The sequence below is a fragment of the Mastigoproctus giganteus genome, chromosome 11 (assembly GCF_048544385.1).
Source record: "Mastigoproctus giganteus isolate SK-2022 chromosome 11, ASM4854438v1, whole genome shotgun sequence".
NCBI lineage: Eukaryota > Metazoa > Arthropoda > Arachnida > Uropygi > Thelyphonidae > Mastigoproctus > Mastigoproctus giganteus.
Genome location: NC_143585.1, coordinates 3,312,168 through 3,325,501, shown reverse-complemented (window position 1 = coordinate 3,325,501; position 13,334 = coordinate 3,312,168). Strand labels below are relative to the sequence as shown.

At 37.2% G+C, this 13,334-nt stretch overlaps 1 protein-coding gene across 1 annotated transcript in view; it reads left to right on the top strand.

The window, feature by feature from the left end:
• Positions 1 to 12,040, top strand: part of Muted (biogenesis of lysosome-related organelles complex 1 subunit 5) — a 66,254-nt gene extending 54,214 nt beyond the window's left edge. Inside the window, exon 5 of the mRNA XM_090384313.1 lies at positions 11,707 to 12,040. Within this exon, the coding sequence (XP_090240439.1) occupies positions 11,707 to 11,895 (189 nt within the window). The 3' untranslated portion in view covers positions 11,896 to 12,040. The remainder of the gene's footprint in view (positions 1 to 11,706) is intronic.
• The last annotated feature ends 1,294 nt before the right edge of the window (positions 12,041 to 13,334 follow it).

The following is a 13,334-nucleotide window of genomic DNA, read 5'->3' as shown; positions in this document are numbered from 1 at the left end:
AACTAGAAAACGGAAGCCAGCTGGAGTTGTGAACATTAAAATCACCAAGGAAAATTACCTCACTGTTAGGAAAGTTGGACTTGAGAAAGACAAGTTGCAAAGAGAGGAAGTCAAAGAGCTCCAAGTGATTAGTGGAGTTGGGAGAACGGTAGAGACAACAGATGAATTTTATACAATGAGGTAGAGAGATTTTAAGCCAGAGAAGATCAAAGAGAGGAGATTCCAAATTGCCAAGTCTCTGATAGGGAATATCAGAATGGACATATGCACAAGTACCATGTTTGAGGCGAAAGGAATCATACTGCGAATAATTTGGGCATCTGAGATGAGCAGTAGTTGAATCAACAAAAAAATGAGATTCTGTTAGAAAAAGTACATGGGGGTTTGGCAGACTGCAAGTGGAAATTGACATCATTGAGGTTAGAATTCAGACCACATATATTTGTGAAATGAATTAGGACGTGTTTGGGAGGTTTAGATCTTTTTGCAGATAAGCTTACTCTATTAGTTTGACAATTCATGATGTATTCAATCGCAAGAAAAAGTGGGTGGGACATGCTGTATGAAGTAATGAATTATTTGGATATGGCATACACGTAGTTAGAATATACCCAGATCCTTGACATAACATAGCCTCGACAATGCCCCCCCTCCTGCATACACACTACTCGGACTCCCTCCATTTACTATCTGGCAGAGTAGAAGTAGCATGATTAAACACTAGCTGATCCGGAAGCCTCCTAGAGAGTTACCAATAGGTTGTCCAGTGTACTAACTAACGTACGGCCTGCGAACACCGTTTTAGAGCTGTACCCTCGAAATGTAAGGAGGTTTGGATCTCTCCACGATGTTCCTCATACTGCATGATGGAAGAGATGGAGAAGGGTTGACCGGAACTTAGCTCTGGAGACTAAATTGGGATCCACCACTTCAAGCCTCCAATAAGCAAAGTTGTGGTATTGCACCGGTTGATGAGAGTTATCTACCACCTAGTACTGCCTGGGAACACAGAGGGGTGGCATTCCTCCATGTGGTGTGGGTGCCACACCTGACACCTTCCTTACGTTGGTTCACGCCTGGGTGGTCACCCACTGTGTGCTTGTGCATGGAGGTTATACCCAGGATTACTAACATTCCCACCATCGTGAAGGTGCAAGCAGAGGATTTGGCTGACACAGACCGTCTGGACTTCACCGAAATTGACTTGAGTGTCACCCGAATATCAGTTCCATCAGCGTTTTAGACTCCCAGGTAGCAAGTACAGCTTGTCTGGCATATCTGGGAGAATGTTTGTGACAACCTTAAGGACCCTGTAAACTTAGACAGGAGAAATTTCCTGGAAGGTGTGGATCACTTCTCCGAACAAACAGATGACTGCTTGCCAGAATAAAGGCGAACCACAACACAGGTTGACCAGAGGCTATTATACATCTTGGGATTATGTCTTAATCTTCTGACTGGCTATGTAAAGCATATTCTAGTGTGAATTCTCAGTATGTGGGGCAGGTAGCTGCATTGGTTTTATGGGTACCACTAACATTGCACAATGGTAATCCCTTTAACACCTTAATTCTAATTGGCTAAAGGCCAGTGGTGGGAACAGTGCATACAAAGTTATGTCTCTCATAATCCGTTTGTTCTACGGAAACTGTTTTAAATGTAATTACCAAGAGGAATTCAAAAATAAATTTGCTATAAAGAAGTTCGTTAAACAGAATTCCAACTGTAATTAAATCAAAAACAAAGCAATTTTAAAATATATAACTGGTCAAGTGCGCCCTTAAAATGCTGCATGGGGAGGCTGGGGCATATATCTCTTTCTCTCTACCCCACCCTAGTTCCCGGCTCTGGATACTCAATAATTGAATTCATGATTTAATTTGTAACATATATGATCGTTTCAACGATGGGCTCACAAATTTTCAAAAAATATAACAATGGGCTCTTGCGAGCCCACTATAGCTCACCACTGTTTGTAAATATTTCAGTATGTTAGTCCTGCTCTTTCGGATGCAACAATATTCCTCTTGCATTTTGGAATCCGAAGCAAAAGGCTTTTTCCTAAGTGACTTATGTAAATGCAGGTAAATAATTATGTAGCGATATTTATTTGACCTTGAGAATGCCAAGCACTACAAACACAGGTAAATAATTACATAGGTCATTTCCTGATTAGACATCAATCAGTGCGTATCGACAGGTGTGTATTTTATTTAGAAAAGATTTGACTTACTCTGTCTACCTCTACATTTTACATAGAAAAGTGTGCTCGGGGGTGGGGGAGCAAAGCAAGCAGGGGCGAAGCACCCTAGTCATTTATTATAAAAATTGCCACATTACCAGTTTGTATTTTATATATATGTATATAATCTTTATTGTATACAACAGTGATATATACAATATACCCATCACAGCAGCAATGCAAGGGGTTTTACGTTGGCTGGTGGAGAATGGCCTTGAGGAATGGAGCCTACATTGATTTCGGGTTCGTCCTCCAGAGCTAACTACAGAATAAGTTTCAGCAGTTGTTTACAGTATATTTATACAGATATACTTATGACATTATTTACAATAGATTCATATATTGTAAATTAGACATACTTTTGATATGATTTACAGTATTTTCGTACAGACATTATTATACTGCCCGTAATTAATGTGCAATTTGCCTGGTTGAGGTTAGGCCATCAAGGATCTGTCTCCAGTATTTCTGATCCTTGGCAAATTTGTAGAGGTCACCGTCAATTGCTTGGTGAGCATCTGCCTGGAGAGAAAACAATCACTAAGGGCTAGTCTGTTAGTGTGGGCTATAAGCTTGGGAGCTGACCTCAGTCTGCATTGAGGGATTCTCAGCCACACAGTTTCCAGATGTTTGGCTCTAAGATTATTCCCGTAGTCATTTTAACAGTTAAGATGAGGCATCTTTCCATTACAAGATTTGGCAGTCTGGAAAGATTTAGTGAGCCATTGCAGTTGTTCTTTGCTGGGTGGATGACTTTGTTCATGTGTAATCCAACGAAGGAGCTAGTATTCAGCAGAGTACATGCACTTGATGTTGGTGAGAGCTGTAGATGCCCAGATTTCTGAGGCATATAACATGACAGAGTATACAGAAGTGTATATGTACTGACGAGTAACATTCAGATCCCTAACGTGGAGCAGTTGTTGTTTTGCAGTCCAGCACATTTGGCAGAATTTTGTTATGAGCTTATCGATGTGGGGGTTGAAGGTCAGTTTGTAATCTAAGACAACTCCCAAGTCGTATGCATATTGACCACTGGAGGAGAATACCGTCTAAAGAAGCTTGGAGTTTAGTGGGCTGGTACTTATATATAAGAATTCATTATTCTTTGAATAACATACTTCACCACATAAAGTATGCATTTAAAGGAGCAATTTGAAATAATTACAATATTAAAGAGCTTCATCGGTTGATAAATAATATTGTAAATATTATTTATCATCTGATGAGGCCATCCCAGAGATGCTGAATATTCTCTATAGATTAGTGTCATTATTTCATTTAATTACTTGGAATAATAATAAAACCAGACTTACGTGACTCAAGATACTGAAAAACTAAACAAAAAGGAACTGAGAGCATTCATTGGCTAGTGTGGCCAATAACTTGGGGTTACAGGGACCATATGTGTAGAAGGAACATCACTTATGGGTTCAGTCATACTGGAGAGAAATTGTTCTCTGTTGAAGGCTCTCTTTTTTACAAAGACTGGGTTTTTGAAGCATTGAAGTTAACTAAGTTTTCTTCTCTTTGCAGGAGATAGTATTTAAGAAACTGGAGTGAAATGGTTGAGAAATTGCAGCATTTGTTGTGAGAGCAGGGTTTGTTGAACAGGAAAATTGCCTGTAATGTAATGTAATGCAATGCTATCAGCAAAACTATGCTGCTAACAGCAGTAGAATTTCCAGTTTCTGATCCTTGGGCTAACTAGGATCAGAAACTGGAAAACTGGCAGACTGTAAAATGAAAATTTGTTAGAAGCTTCCATTCATTTACTAATCCCAGCTTGATAGTCTCATAAATCGTTTTGGTACTGTGCAGATTTGCAAGCACTGAGGGAAATTTTTTATTCCTGTGCATAAAGGGATGATTGAATGGCAGGAGACAGAGTGGAAGTTTTGTGAAAATGAAAACTTTGTACATAAATCCTAATTTTTTTTTTCTTATTTTGTCTTCATTGCCTAGCATTAGAGTGAAATTATTGTCAAAAATCAAACCAGTATTTAAAATAACAAAATCAAGAAAAAAATCTTAAAAAAATAATTCTTTATTATTATTATTATTATTTTTTTTTTTTGAAGAATATTCTACCTATATATGATTTAATTTGATTTCATCAGCTTCTGGTGTGAATTCTAGAGAATTTCTTCAAATTTAGCTTTTGTAAGCCAAAACTGAACATCAGTCGGGTGATGTCCTCTTTCCAATTTTCAGAGCTATTAAAACTGTCTATTAATAGTTGGAAACATAGATAAGAGGTAACAGCACATACTGGACAAATTTCAAAATAATTCAAATTGAACAGACACATTATTTGAAATGAACTTGGAAAAAATGTTTGTGTGTATACTCACATAAGGATCTAGGTTTTTCACACATGAAAAACTTAGATCCATAATGAGTGACTTCTGCTACTCATGGACTAATGTTACGAATGGGGTACCACCAGGTTAGGTGCTTGGTGTGTTACTGTTTCTAATATTTATTAAAGATATTGACATAATCATATCGTGATATGATTATGTCAATATCTTTAATGTCCAGGTTTGATGATGATACAATAGTTACTGCCCTGCCCACTTGCCAAAAGGTGGCCAGGGTATTTTTTTAAAAACTCCAAACACGACAGGTATTAGAACTTATAGTACTTAGTACCATGCTTGGGTTGGAGGTTGAGAAGACTAGAAAATATATTTGTTGACATTAGACTTGAACTTCTGTAGATTGTAAGTTGCAGGAAAGACATGAAGGAAGGTTGTTCCAGAAAATGGCAATTGAAGGAATAAACAAGAAAGATGAAAAGTTGGTTCTGCATGTTTGGAGTTGGACAGTAAATGGATGTTGGCCGGTGGCGGCACATGTTCAGACTGTTTTGAAAGAGAGAGTGGGAATTATAGAAGCCAATTCAGAAGAACAGTGCCCATGGAAGTATCTGTAGAAAAGGTATGCAGCAGAAATAGTACGTCTATGAGACAGCAAGTGGAAAGACTGTTAGAGATGAGTCATTAATTAACCTAACTGCCCTCTTCTGAATGGCTAGAAGCCTGAGAGAGGTTTTGGGGGGCACCGCCCCAGATATAGGACGGATTTGCGATTTGTACAGAGTGAATAGCTGTTTGGAAGAAAAATAACACCGAGAGCGAAAGAGGAAAGCAAGTTTTTTAGATGCAGAGGAAACAATATTTGAAATGTGCTTGTGCTAAGACAGATTAGAAGTCAGGGTAATCCCCAAAAGAGATATATCATTATGCCTAGAAATCGGAGTGTCACCAAAGATAAGCATAGGAGCAGTAGAATCCTTTTTGCGAGATATACAACAAGACTGAGTTTTTGAAGGATTGAAATCAGCTAAGTTGTCTTTGCCCGACTGGAGAATTACCTGGAGGTTGGCATTTAAGGAATTGGTAGCGGATATCTGAAAAGGTGAAGCTGATTGAGCAGGGCAAGTTTTCTCAAAATGGAAAGTGAAATGCAATATACTATCATCGGCAAAATTATAGATAGGATTTCTAGTCAATGGAAGAAGGTCATTAATATACAGTGGATTCTGGTTATTTGGGCCACCAGTTAATCGGGGCAGCCGTTTATTTGGGGCAAATCTTAAAAAACAGAAACCAATCAAGAAAATAGCCAGAGTTTACTTTGCTTAATTGGGACAGCATGCCGTTTAATCAGGGCAGGAGACCGCAGCACTGGAGATTACCCTATGATTGTCTCTGATGGTACCACGTGGTTCGGTCGAAATTCTGGAGGTCACAACCATAAAACAATAAAAACAATTAGCAGTCACCTGTTTATTGGGCTTTTCTGTTGGTGAAATCTATCATAAATGGACAGTAAACTCGATCTTACTGAATTTGCGATAACACCGGCAGCTGGAATTCTGTGGGTTATTATGGTGAAATGTGTTTACACTTCCATGAAATCTTCAATCATATAAAAAAATTAATATTCATATCTTCTCTTCATTCCTATTTTTAAAGCTTTGTAACTCTTTACTCTGTTCTCACTTGCTCGTATTGTGTTACTTGCAATTTGTGTGGCACCTCCGTAGCCAGGTGCAGCAGTGCGTAGCACATTATTAGACCGGGGTTCGAGCCCGTGCCCACCAAATACGGAGGATGCGGAAAGGTCAGGGAATGACCGGAGCAATATGGCCTTAGTTGCTAATGCTCCCAAATAACAAACAAACAAGCAATTCGTGTGTGCCGTGTTCTTTGTTATTGATTGCTTATCTTTTTACTGTTTTAAATTTTAACCCCCACCCACAAATGTCAGTGAACAGAAATGTCAACTAGTTCGTATTAATTATTCCGATTTTCACGTATATTCTTCTGATTTTCACGCGTCATTTAATTTTTTAATTGGTAAGGTAATAAAGGGTAATTTTGTGCTTAATATATCTTTGCTTTTATAGCCTGTGGATAGTATTCCTCCTATTTTCGCTAATTAGAATTGCTGTTTAATAGAATTAAAATTCAATTCACAAATGTGATCACAATGACTGGCGCTTACTGCACATCGTATAGTGAACGGTACTTTACCATGGTGACTCCATCGTAACGTGATTTGATTGTACAGTGAACCAATTGTAAAGAGGGGGTACATTGTATTTTTAACTATTTACCTGAAACTTCGGATAATTGGGACAACTGCTTAATCGGGCCAAAATGCACCGATGTGTCTCAAATAACCGGAATGGACTGTACAAGAGGAAAAGAGTGGGGGAAAGAACTGAACCATGGGGAACACCAGCTTTAGTGGAGAAGTTAGAAGACAGAGAGCCATCTACCATCACATCCAGTGAGCGATCAGAGAGAAAACTGGATAACTAATTACAAAAAACAGTTGACAAATCATAAGATGGAAACTTGTTTAGAAGACCTTTATGCCAAACACGATCAAAAGCCTTTGAGATGTCAAGAGCAACTACTTGTGTTTCACTGAACTTTTCCATTGAATTTGTCCATAAATGGGTAACATAAGCCAGAATATCACCAGTGGATCGACACTGACGGAAGGTGTAGTTTAAGAGTTGGTGGTTAATTTCTCCATTAAATACTACTCTAACAGGACTTGGATAAATTAAGTTTAACCTTGATAAATGCACTTGGGTAGCAATAATACCAGAATAATATGCCTTTGTGATACCAAACAAAAAATAATGGAGAATGAAAAAGACCGACCTAGGTGTAATTGTACAGTCCGACATGAATATGTCTTAGCAGTGCAGACAGGCTGCCAGGACAGCTTATGGTACTGCCAAGGCCATGTCCTGCTGAGAAGTTCAGGATATTCAGGGAACTAAATGACTTTGTAATAACTGAGAAGAAAGTGGAAGAGAAATTATTGAAGAAATAATTTCTTCAATAATTTCAATAAATACAAGAAAGGAACCTGCGGTGGATAGGGTCTATCCAATTATATTAAGGGAGGCAGCAAAGGAAGTAAGCAAACCCTTAGCCATAATTATGGGAGCATCCTTGAATTCAGGGAAGGTTTCCACACACACACTGGAAATGTGTGTGAGAACCGCAAATTCACAAAGGGGTTCAAAGGGTAACACAATTAATTAAAAACCTGTTAGTTGAACTTCTGTTCCAGGGAAAATGATGGAGTCACTGGTTAAAGAAATGCAGGATCATCTAGACAAGGCTGCAATTATACTTCAAACACAGCATGAGTTTTGTTAAGGGGAACCTTGTCCGACCAATCTGATGAGTTACTATGATGTGGTCACAATGGAACTGGATGCAAAAAATAATTTTTATATCATATACTTGGATTTCAGGAAAGCTTTTGATACTGTTGCACCTGGAAGACTACAAGTTGGAGCAGTATGGCATAAGGGCAAATTACTCCTGTGGATAAAGGGGTGTTTGAGTGGAAGAAGACAAATAGTGGTAATCAATGGACACTGCTCTTCGTGGAGTAATGTTATTAGTGGAGTCCCCTAAGGTTTGGTGTTGGGCTCGTTGTTTTTTATATTTATCAATGATATTGTTGAAGGCATATTAGGCTTAATATTCAAGTTTGCAGATGAAACAATGGTTGACAGTGTGGTGAATGACAATATGCTACTGCAACAGGATCTAGAAAAGATAGATCCTGTTGCATACTGTTCCTGATTCAAATTCCTGATAGCATTTGTTACTTTTTATTAAAACTTTTGCTTCAGACTTAATTCAGAGTTTTATGTTTTTTCAGAGCTTGCCATTCGCTGAAGTGTTCAAATGAACATTTCAGCGAATTCCTAAAAAGGTGACATATATCCTTTCCTTCCAGTTATTCTACTGCACTTATCTCAGCTCTCCAAATTAAACTTGATATAGAAATCCATAAGCTGCTAATTGTTACATTTTAGAACCTTTGATCTGGTTAATTATCCGTGTTCTGTCACTGTCCATCCAGCAGTAATGATTCCTTATTTTACTCATCTTTGACTCAAATTTAATAGCAATGCTTAATTTAGCGTTACTCACCTTAGTATGATCTGAAATTGATGCTTGGGATAGGGAATTAAATAAATTGAGGTTGGGGTAATGAATTGAAAATCGGAATTAAAATAAGCTCAAGGAAGTAGGAGTGCACAACTTCGTCCTTGGTTGTTATTAATGAAATAGTTGATAAATTAATTAAGGGAGGAATTTAAAAGTTTAAACTGGGTAGGCCAAAAGTCATAACGAGTTGACTTTCGTTTGTTAATGTCTTCAGTTGGCAATGATGAAGTAGGGAGAGAATGCGTATATTTAAAGGAGTTCTAAGTTCTCGTGATGCTCTTTGAAACGTGGGAATCTCAGGTGCGTGATATTCCAGACCGGGGAGAGATTGTAGGGTAGTTTTGCGTTGACATTGAGTTTTGAGTGACGGCGAAACCATTCTATGATGAGGGCTTCATACTGAAAAATTTTATAACTGGATCTTAATTTAATAATAGTAATGGCTGAGTCGATTAAGGGGTTGTGATTATTGGAATGTACGTGTTGTGTAAGTTTGGTACTTGATTGTCCTGTTCTAAAACTATTGTAATGATAATATGCTCGTGTATTAGGTGTTTTTGTGGAACGTATTTGATGGTGGTACTTCCGATATAACAGGTATTGCAATTTTGTTGACATTTATGTCAACAAAATTTATAATGCCATCAAATATAGCTCTACACAAGATGATCTATCTACTGAACTTCAATATCTTACAGAAAAGTTTATGGCCAGAAAATACCTATTTCAGCCAATTCAACATACTATTTCTACCAGCCGCCTCCGTAGCCAGGTGGGAAGAAGCAGCAGTGCGTAGCACACGCTTCTTGATTAGACCGGGGTTCGAGCCCGTCACCACCAAATACGGAGGATGCGGAAAGGTCAGGGAATGACCACCGCATATCCCGGAGCAATATGGCCTTAGTTGCTAATGCTCCTAAAAACCAAATAACAACAACAACAACTATTTCTACCACCAAAAATAACATCAATAATTCACCTAAACATAACGCAAATAGCAACACACGTATTGTTCTCTCTTACCACAGCTGCCTGGCCGGACAGTTCTGCCAGGTGTTTGTAGGTACAGACACCACACTCACATTTTCTGCCTATAACAAATTTAGCTCAATGTTCAACTCGTACAAATAAACATATAAATATCAAATTAATGACATGAATAACATTATATACCTAATAAATGTCACCAAATTGCAAATACGGTTCCACAAAAACACCTAATACACGAGCATATTATCATTACAATAGTTTTAGAACAGGACAATCAAGTACCGAACTTACACAACCCCTTAATCGACTCAGCCATTACTATTATTAAATTAAGATCCAGTTATAAAATTTTTCAGTATCAAGCCCTCATCATAGAATGGTTTCACCGTCACTCCAAACTCAATGTCATAAACGCAAAACTACCCTACAATCTCTCCCCGGTCTGGAATATCACGCACCTGAAATTCCCACGTTTCAAAGAGCATCACGAGAACTTAGAACTCCTTTAAATATATGCATTCTCTCCCTACTTCATCATTGCCAACTGAAGACATTAACAAACGAAAGTCAACTCGTTATGACTTTTGGCCTACCCAGTTTAAACTTTTAAATTCCTCCCTTAATGAATTTATCAACTATTTCATTAATGACAACCAAGGACGAAGTTGTGCACTCCTACTTCCTTGAGCTTATTTTAATTCCGATTTTCAATTCATTACCCCAACCTCAATTTAATTCCCTATCCCAAGCATCAATTGCAGATCATACTAAGGTGAGTACCGCTACATTAAGCATTGCTATTAAATTTGAGTCAAATCACTTCGGCACCTTAAGAAATTTCTATAATTATTTGTTACTCATCTTTATATTGATTTGATGCAAAGTTAGAGAAGTTGCTCAACCAGTGCCGCCTCCATAGCCAGGTGGGCAGGAGCAGCAGTGCGTAGCACACACTTCTTGATTAGACCGGGGTTCGAGCCCATGACCACCAAATACGGAGGATGCGGAAAGATCAGGGAATGACCACCACATATCCCCCAAGCAATATGGCCTTAGTTGCTAATGCACCTAGAAACCAAATAACAACCTCAAGCAGCAGTTGCCCTTGACATTTCTAAAGCTTTTTATTGTTTGGCATATAGGTCTTCTAAACAAGTTTCCATCTTATAGTTTGCCTTCTGGTTTTTTTTGCAGTTGGGTAGCTATGTTCCTACCCTTGACACTTGCTCCCAGCAGTGTAATATCTCATCTGCAGCATCTTACATTCCATATTTATGTGTGCGAGTGGAGTGCAATATGCAGGTTGTTCAAAGCACAACTTTTTCCTGGTGATGATTTTTTTAACTAATTTTGTTTTTCATGTATTTTGTTTTAAACCCTCTGAAGAACATACCTACCAAACTTAGTTGTGTGTGCTCCAGACAGCTCTGAATAGGGATACTTTAATTGTGGCCATCTAGAATGTTTGCTGATTTGATGTGAAAAATAGTCCATGAGCATTTAACTTTTGTTTAAGTAATGAGTTTTTGTAAATTTAATGAGAGATTAAATAAATATTAAGTTACTAATGGAGATGGATGCATATTTTATCATTTTTTTTCATGAATGATCCTTAAGTTTTGCTTTTTTATATTTTTTGTTAATACTATGCTGCTATTAAGTTATTCTGTTACATTTCACTGAATTTGTTTGGTATCATTTCTGTCGCACTTGACAGTTTCATACCTTTTGATTATCAGCACATTTGTATTGAAGCTGCTATCCATGTATGATTTTCGGTTAGTAATTTTTTATAATGTTGCTCATTAGAAACTGAACAGTTTATGAAATAAGTACTGCCTTATTTGAATTACAAGTTAAATAAATGGTATCATTTTGCAAAATTATGTACATTGAAAATAGTTAATATAAGTTTTTATTTCATCATAACATGGTTTTACCATATTACTGATGGTTTTAATTTATTAACTGTAGGGTGTTCATCTACAACAGAGAAGAGAACAAAGACAGCAAGAGTGGGAAGCATTCATTGATGACATTAAAGACAAAACATCCAGAGTGGATAAAACATTTGAAAATAAAGAAGAACAGTTGAGAACGTATTATAATGAACTTGAAGAAAAACTTCATATTTTCCCTCAAAATACTCAATTCACCACTTAAATAGATTGTTATTACTTCTGCTCCTCTTTTGTAACCCTATTGTGATGAATAGACTTTATATGCATTCCATGATTTTTATTTCAATCAGTCTTTCTTGATTTTTCATGATCATTTATTCAATTAAAGTCTACTTTAAAATTTTAAATTATATCTTGCTGGATGGAAAAAATTGAATATTCTCTGTTAAACACTAACCATACTTATATGAGGTTAGACAATGGCAGCCAATTTCATTTTTATTATTTGAATGATAAATCTTTATTTACAAACAGCTTTCAATGTTTAAAGAACTGAAATTGATGCTAAGAAAATAACAACAATGGTCACATACATTTGACTATTAATTAGAAAGAACTATTGTCAGATACATCGTATTTTACACTACACTATTGAAATTGGGAAGAATATTTCAAGAGTACTAGGGTAAGTAATGCATGCTGATACATTCTCATCTCCTTTGCATCTAGAACTTTACAAGGAGCAAATTTTGATGAAATAAACACTACAGTGCATTATAAGTCATAATTTAGAACAATAAATTAATTAACAATGCATTTAATGCACCAAACATTTTTGAATACCTTTTATTGTTAAATACTTAAAATTAACATATTAAAAAAAAAGAAAAAAATTAACATGGACACACGCATTATATTGGATACAAAGAGTGTAAAAGATTGAAGTTTGTTTGTTGTTTGGTTTTTAGGAGCATTAGCAACTAAGGCTATATTGCTCCGGGAATATGTGGTGGTCATTCCCTGACCTTTCCGCATCCTCCGTATTTGGTAAAGATTGAAGTGTACAGATTAATAGGTGCATTGTCCTCCCAGGAAAAGGAAGTCCACGTTCTCTAGTACTGTTTCTGATTAGATTGGGTGAAAAAAACCCAAGGTTGGTTTCTCATGAGGATATTCATATTATCTAAGATACCGATAAATTTATGGAGGGTGATCAAGGGTGGAATATAGGAACATTTAGAAAGAAATGGAATTCTGAAGGATATTCAGCATGGTTTTGTAAAGGGAAAATCATGTTTAAATAATCTGGTTAGCTATTTCGACAGGGTCACTCAAGAGCTGGACTTGGGGAATAATTTCAACATTGTTCATTTGGATTTCAGCAAAGGATTTGACTTGGTCCCACGTCAGCAGTTACTTTATAAGCTGGAACAGGTTGGAATCACAGGGAAAATCCTTAGATGGATGGCTGGATGGCTTCAGGGCAGGAGGCAGAGGGTTGTGACAAATGGTTATTCCTCAGATTGAGGTGACGTAAGAAGTGGGCTTCCCCAAGGTTCAGTATTAGGACCACTGTTGTTTTTGATTTTCATAAATGACATTAATGAAGGGGGTAGAGGGCATGATGTCTAAATTTGCAGATGATATAAAGATCGGTAGACTAGTTAATGATTGCCACCAAGCACAGCTGCTTCAGAATGA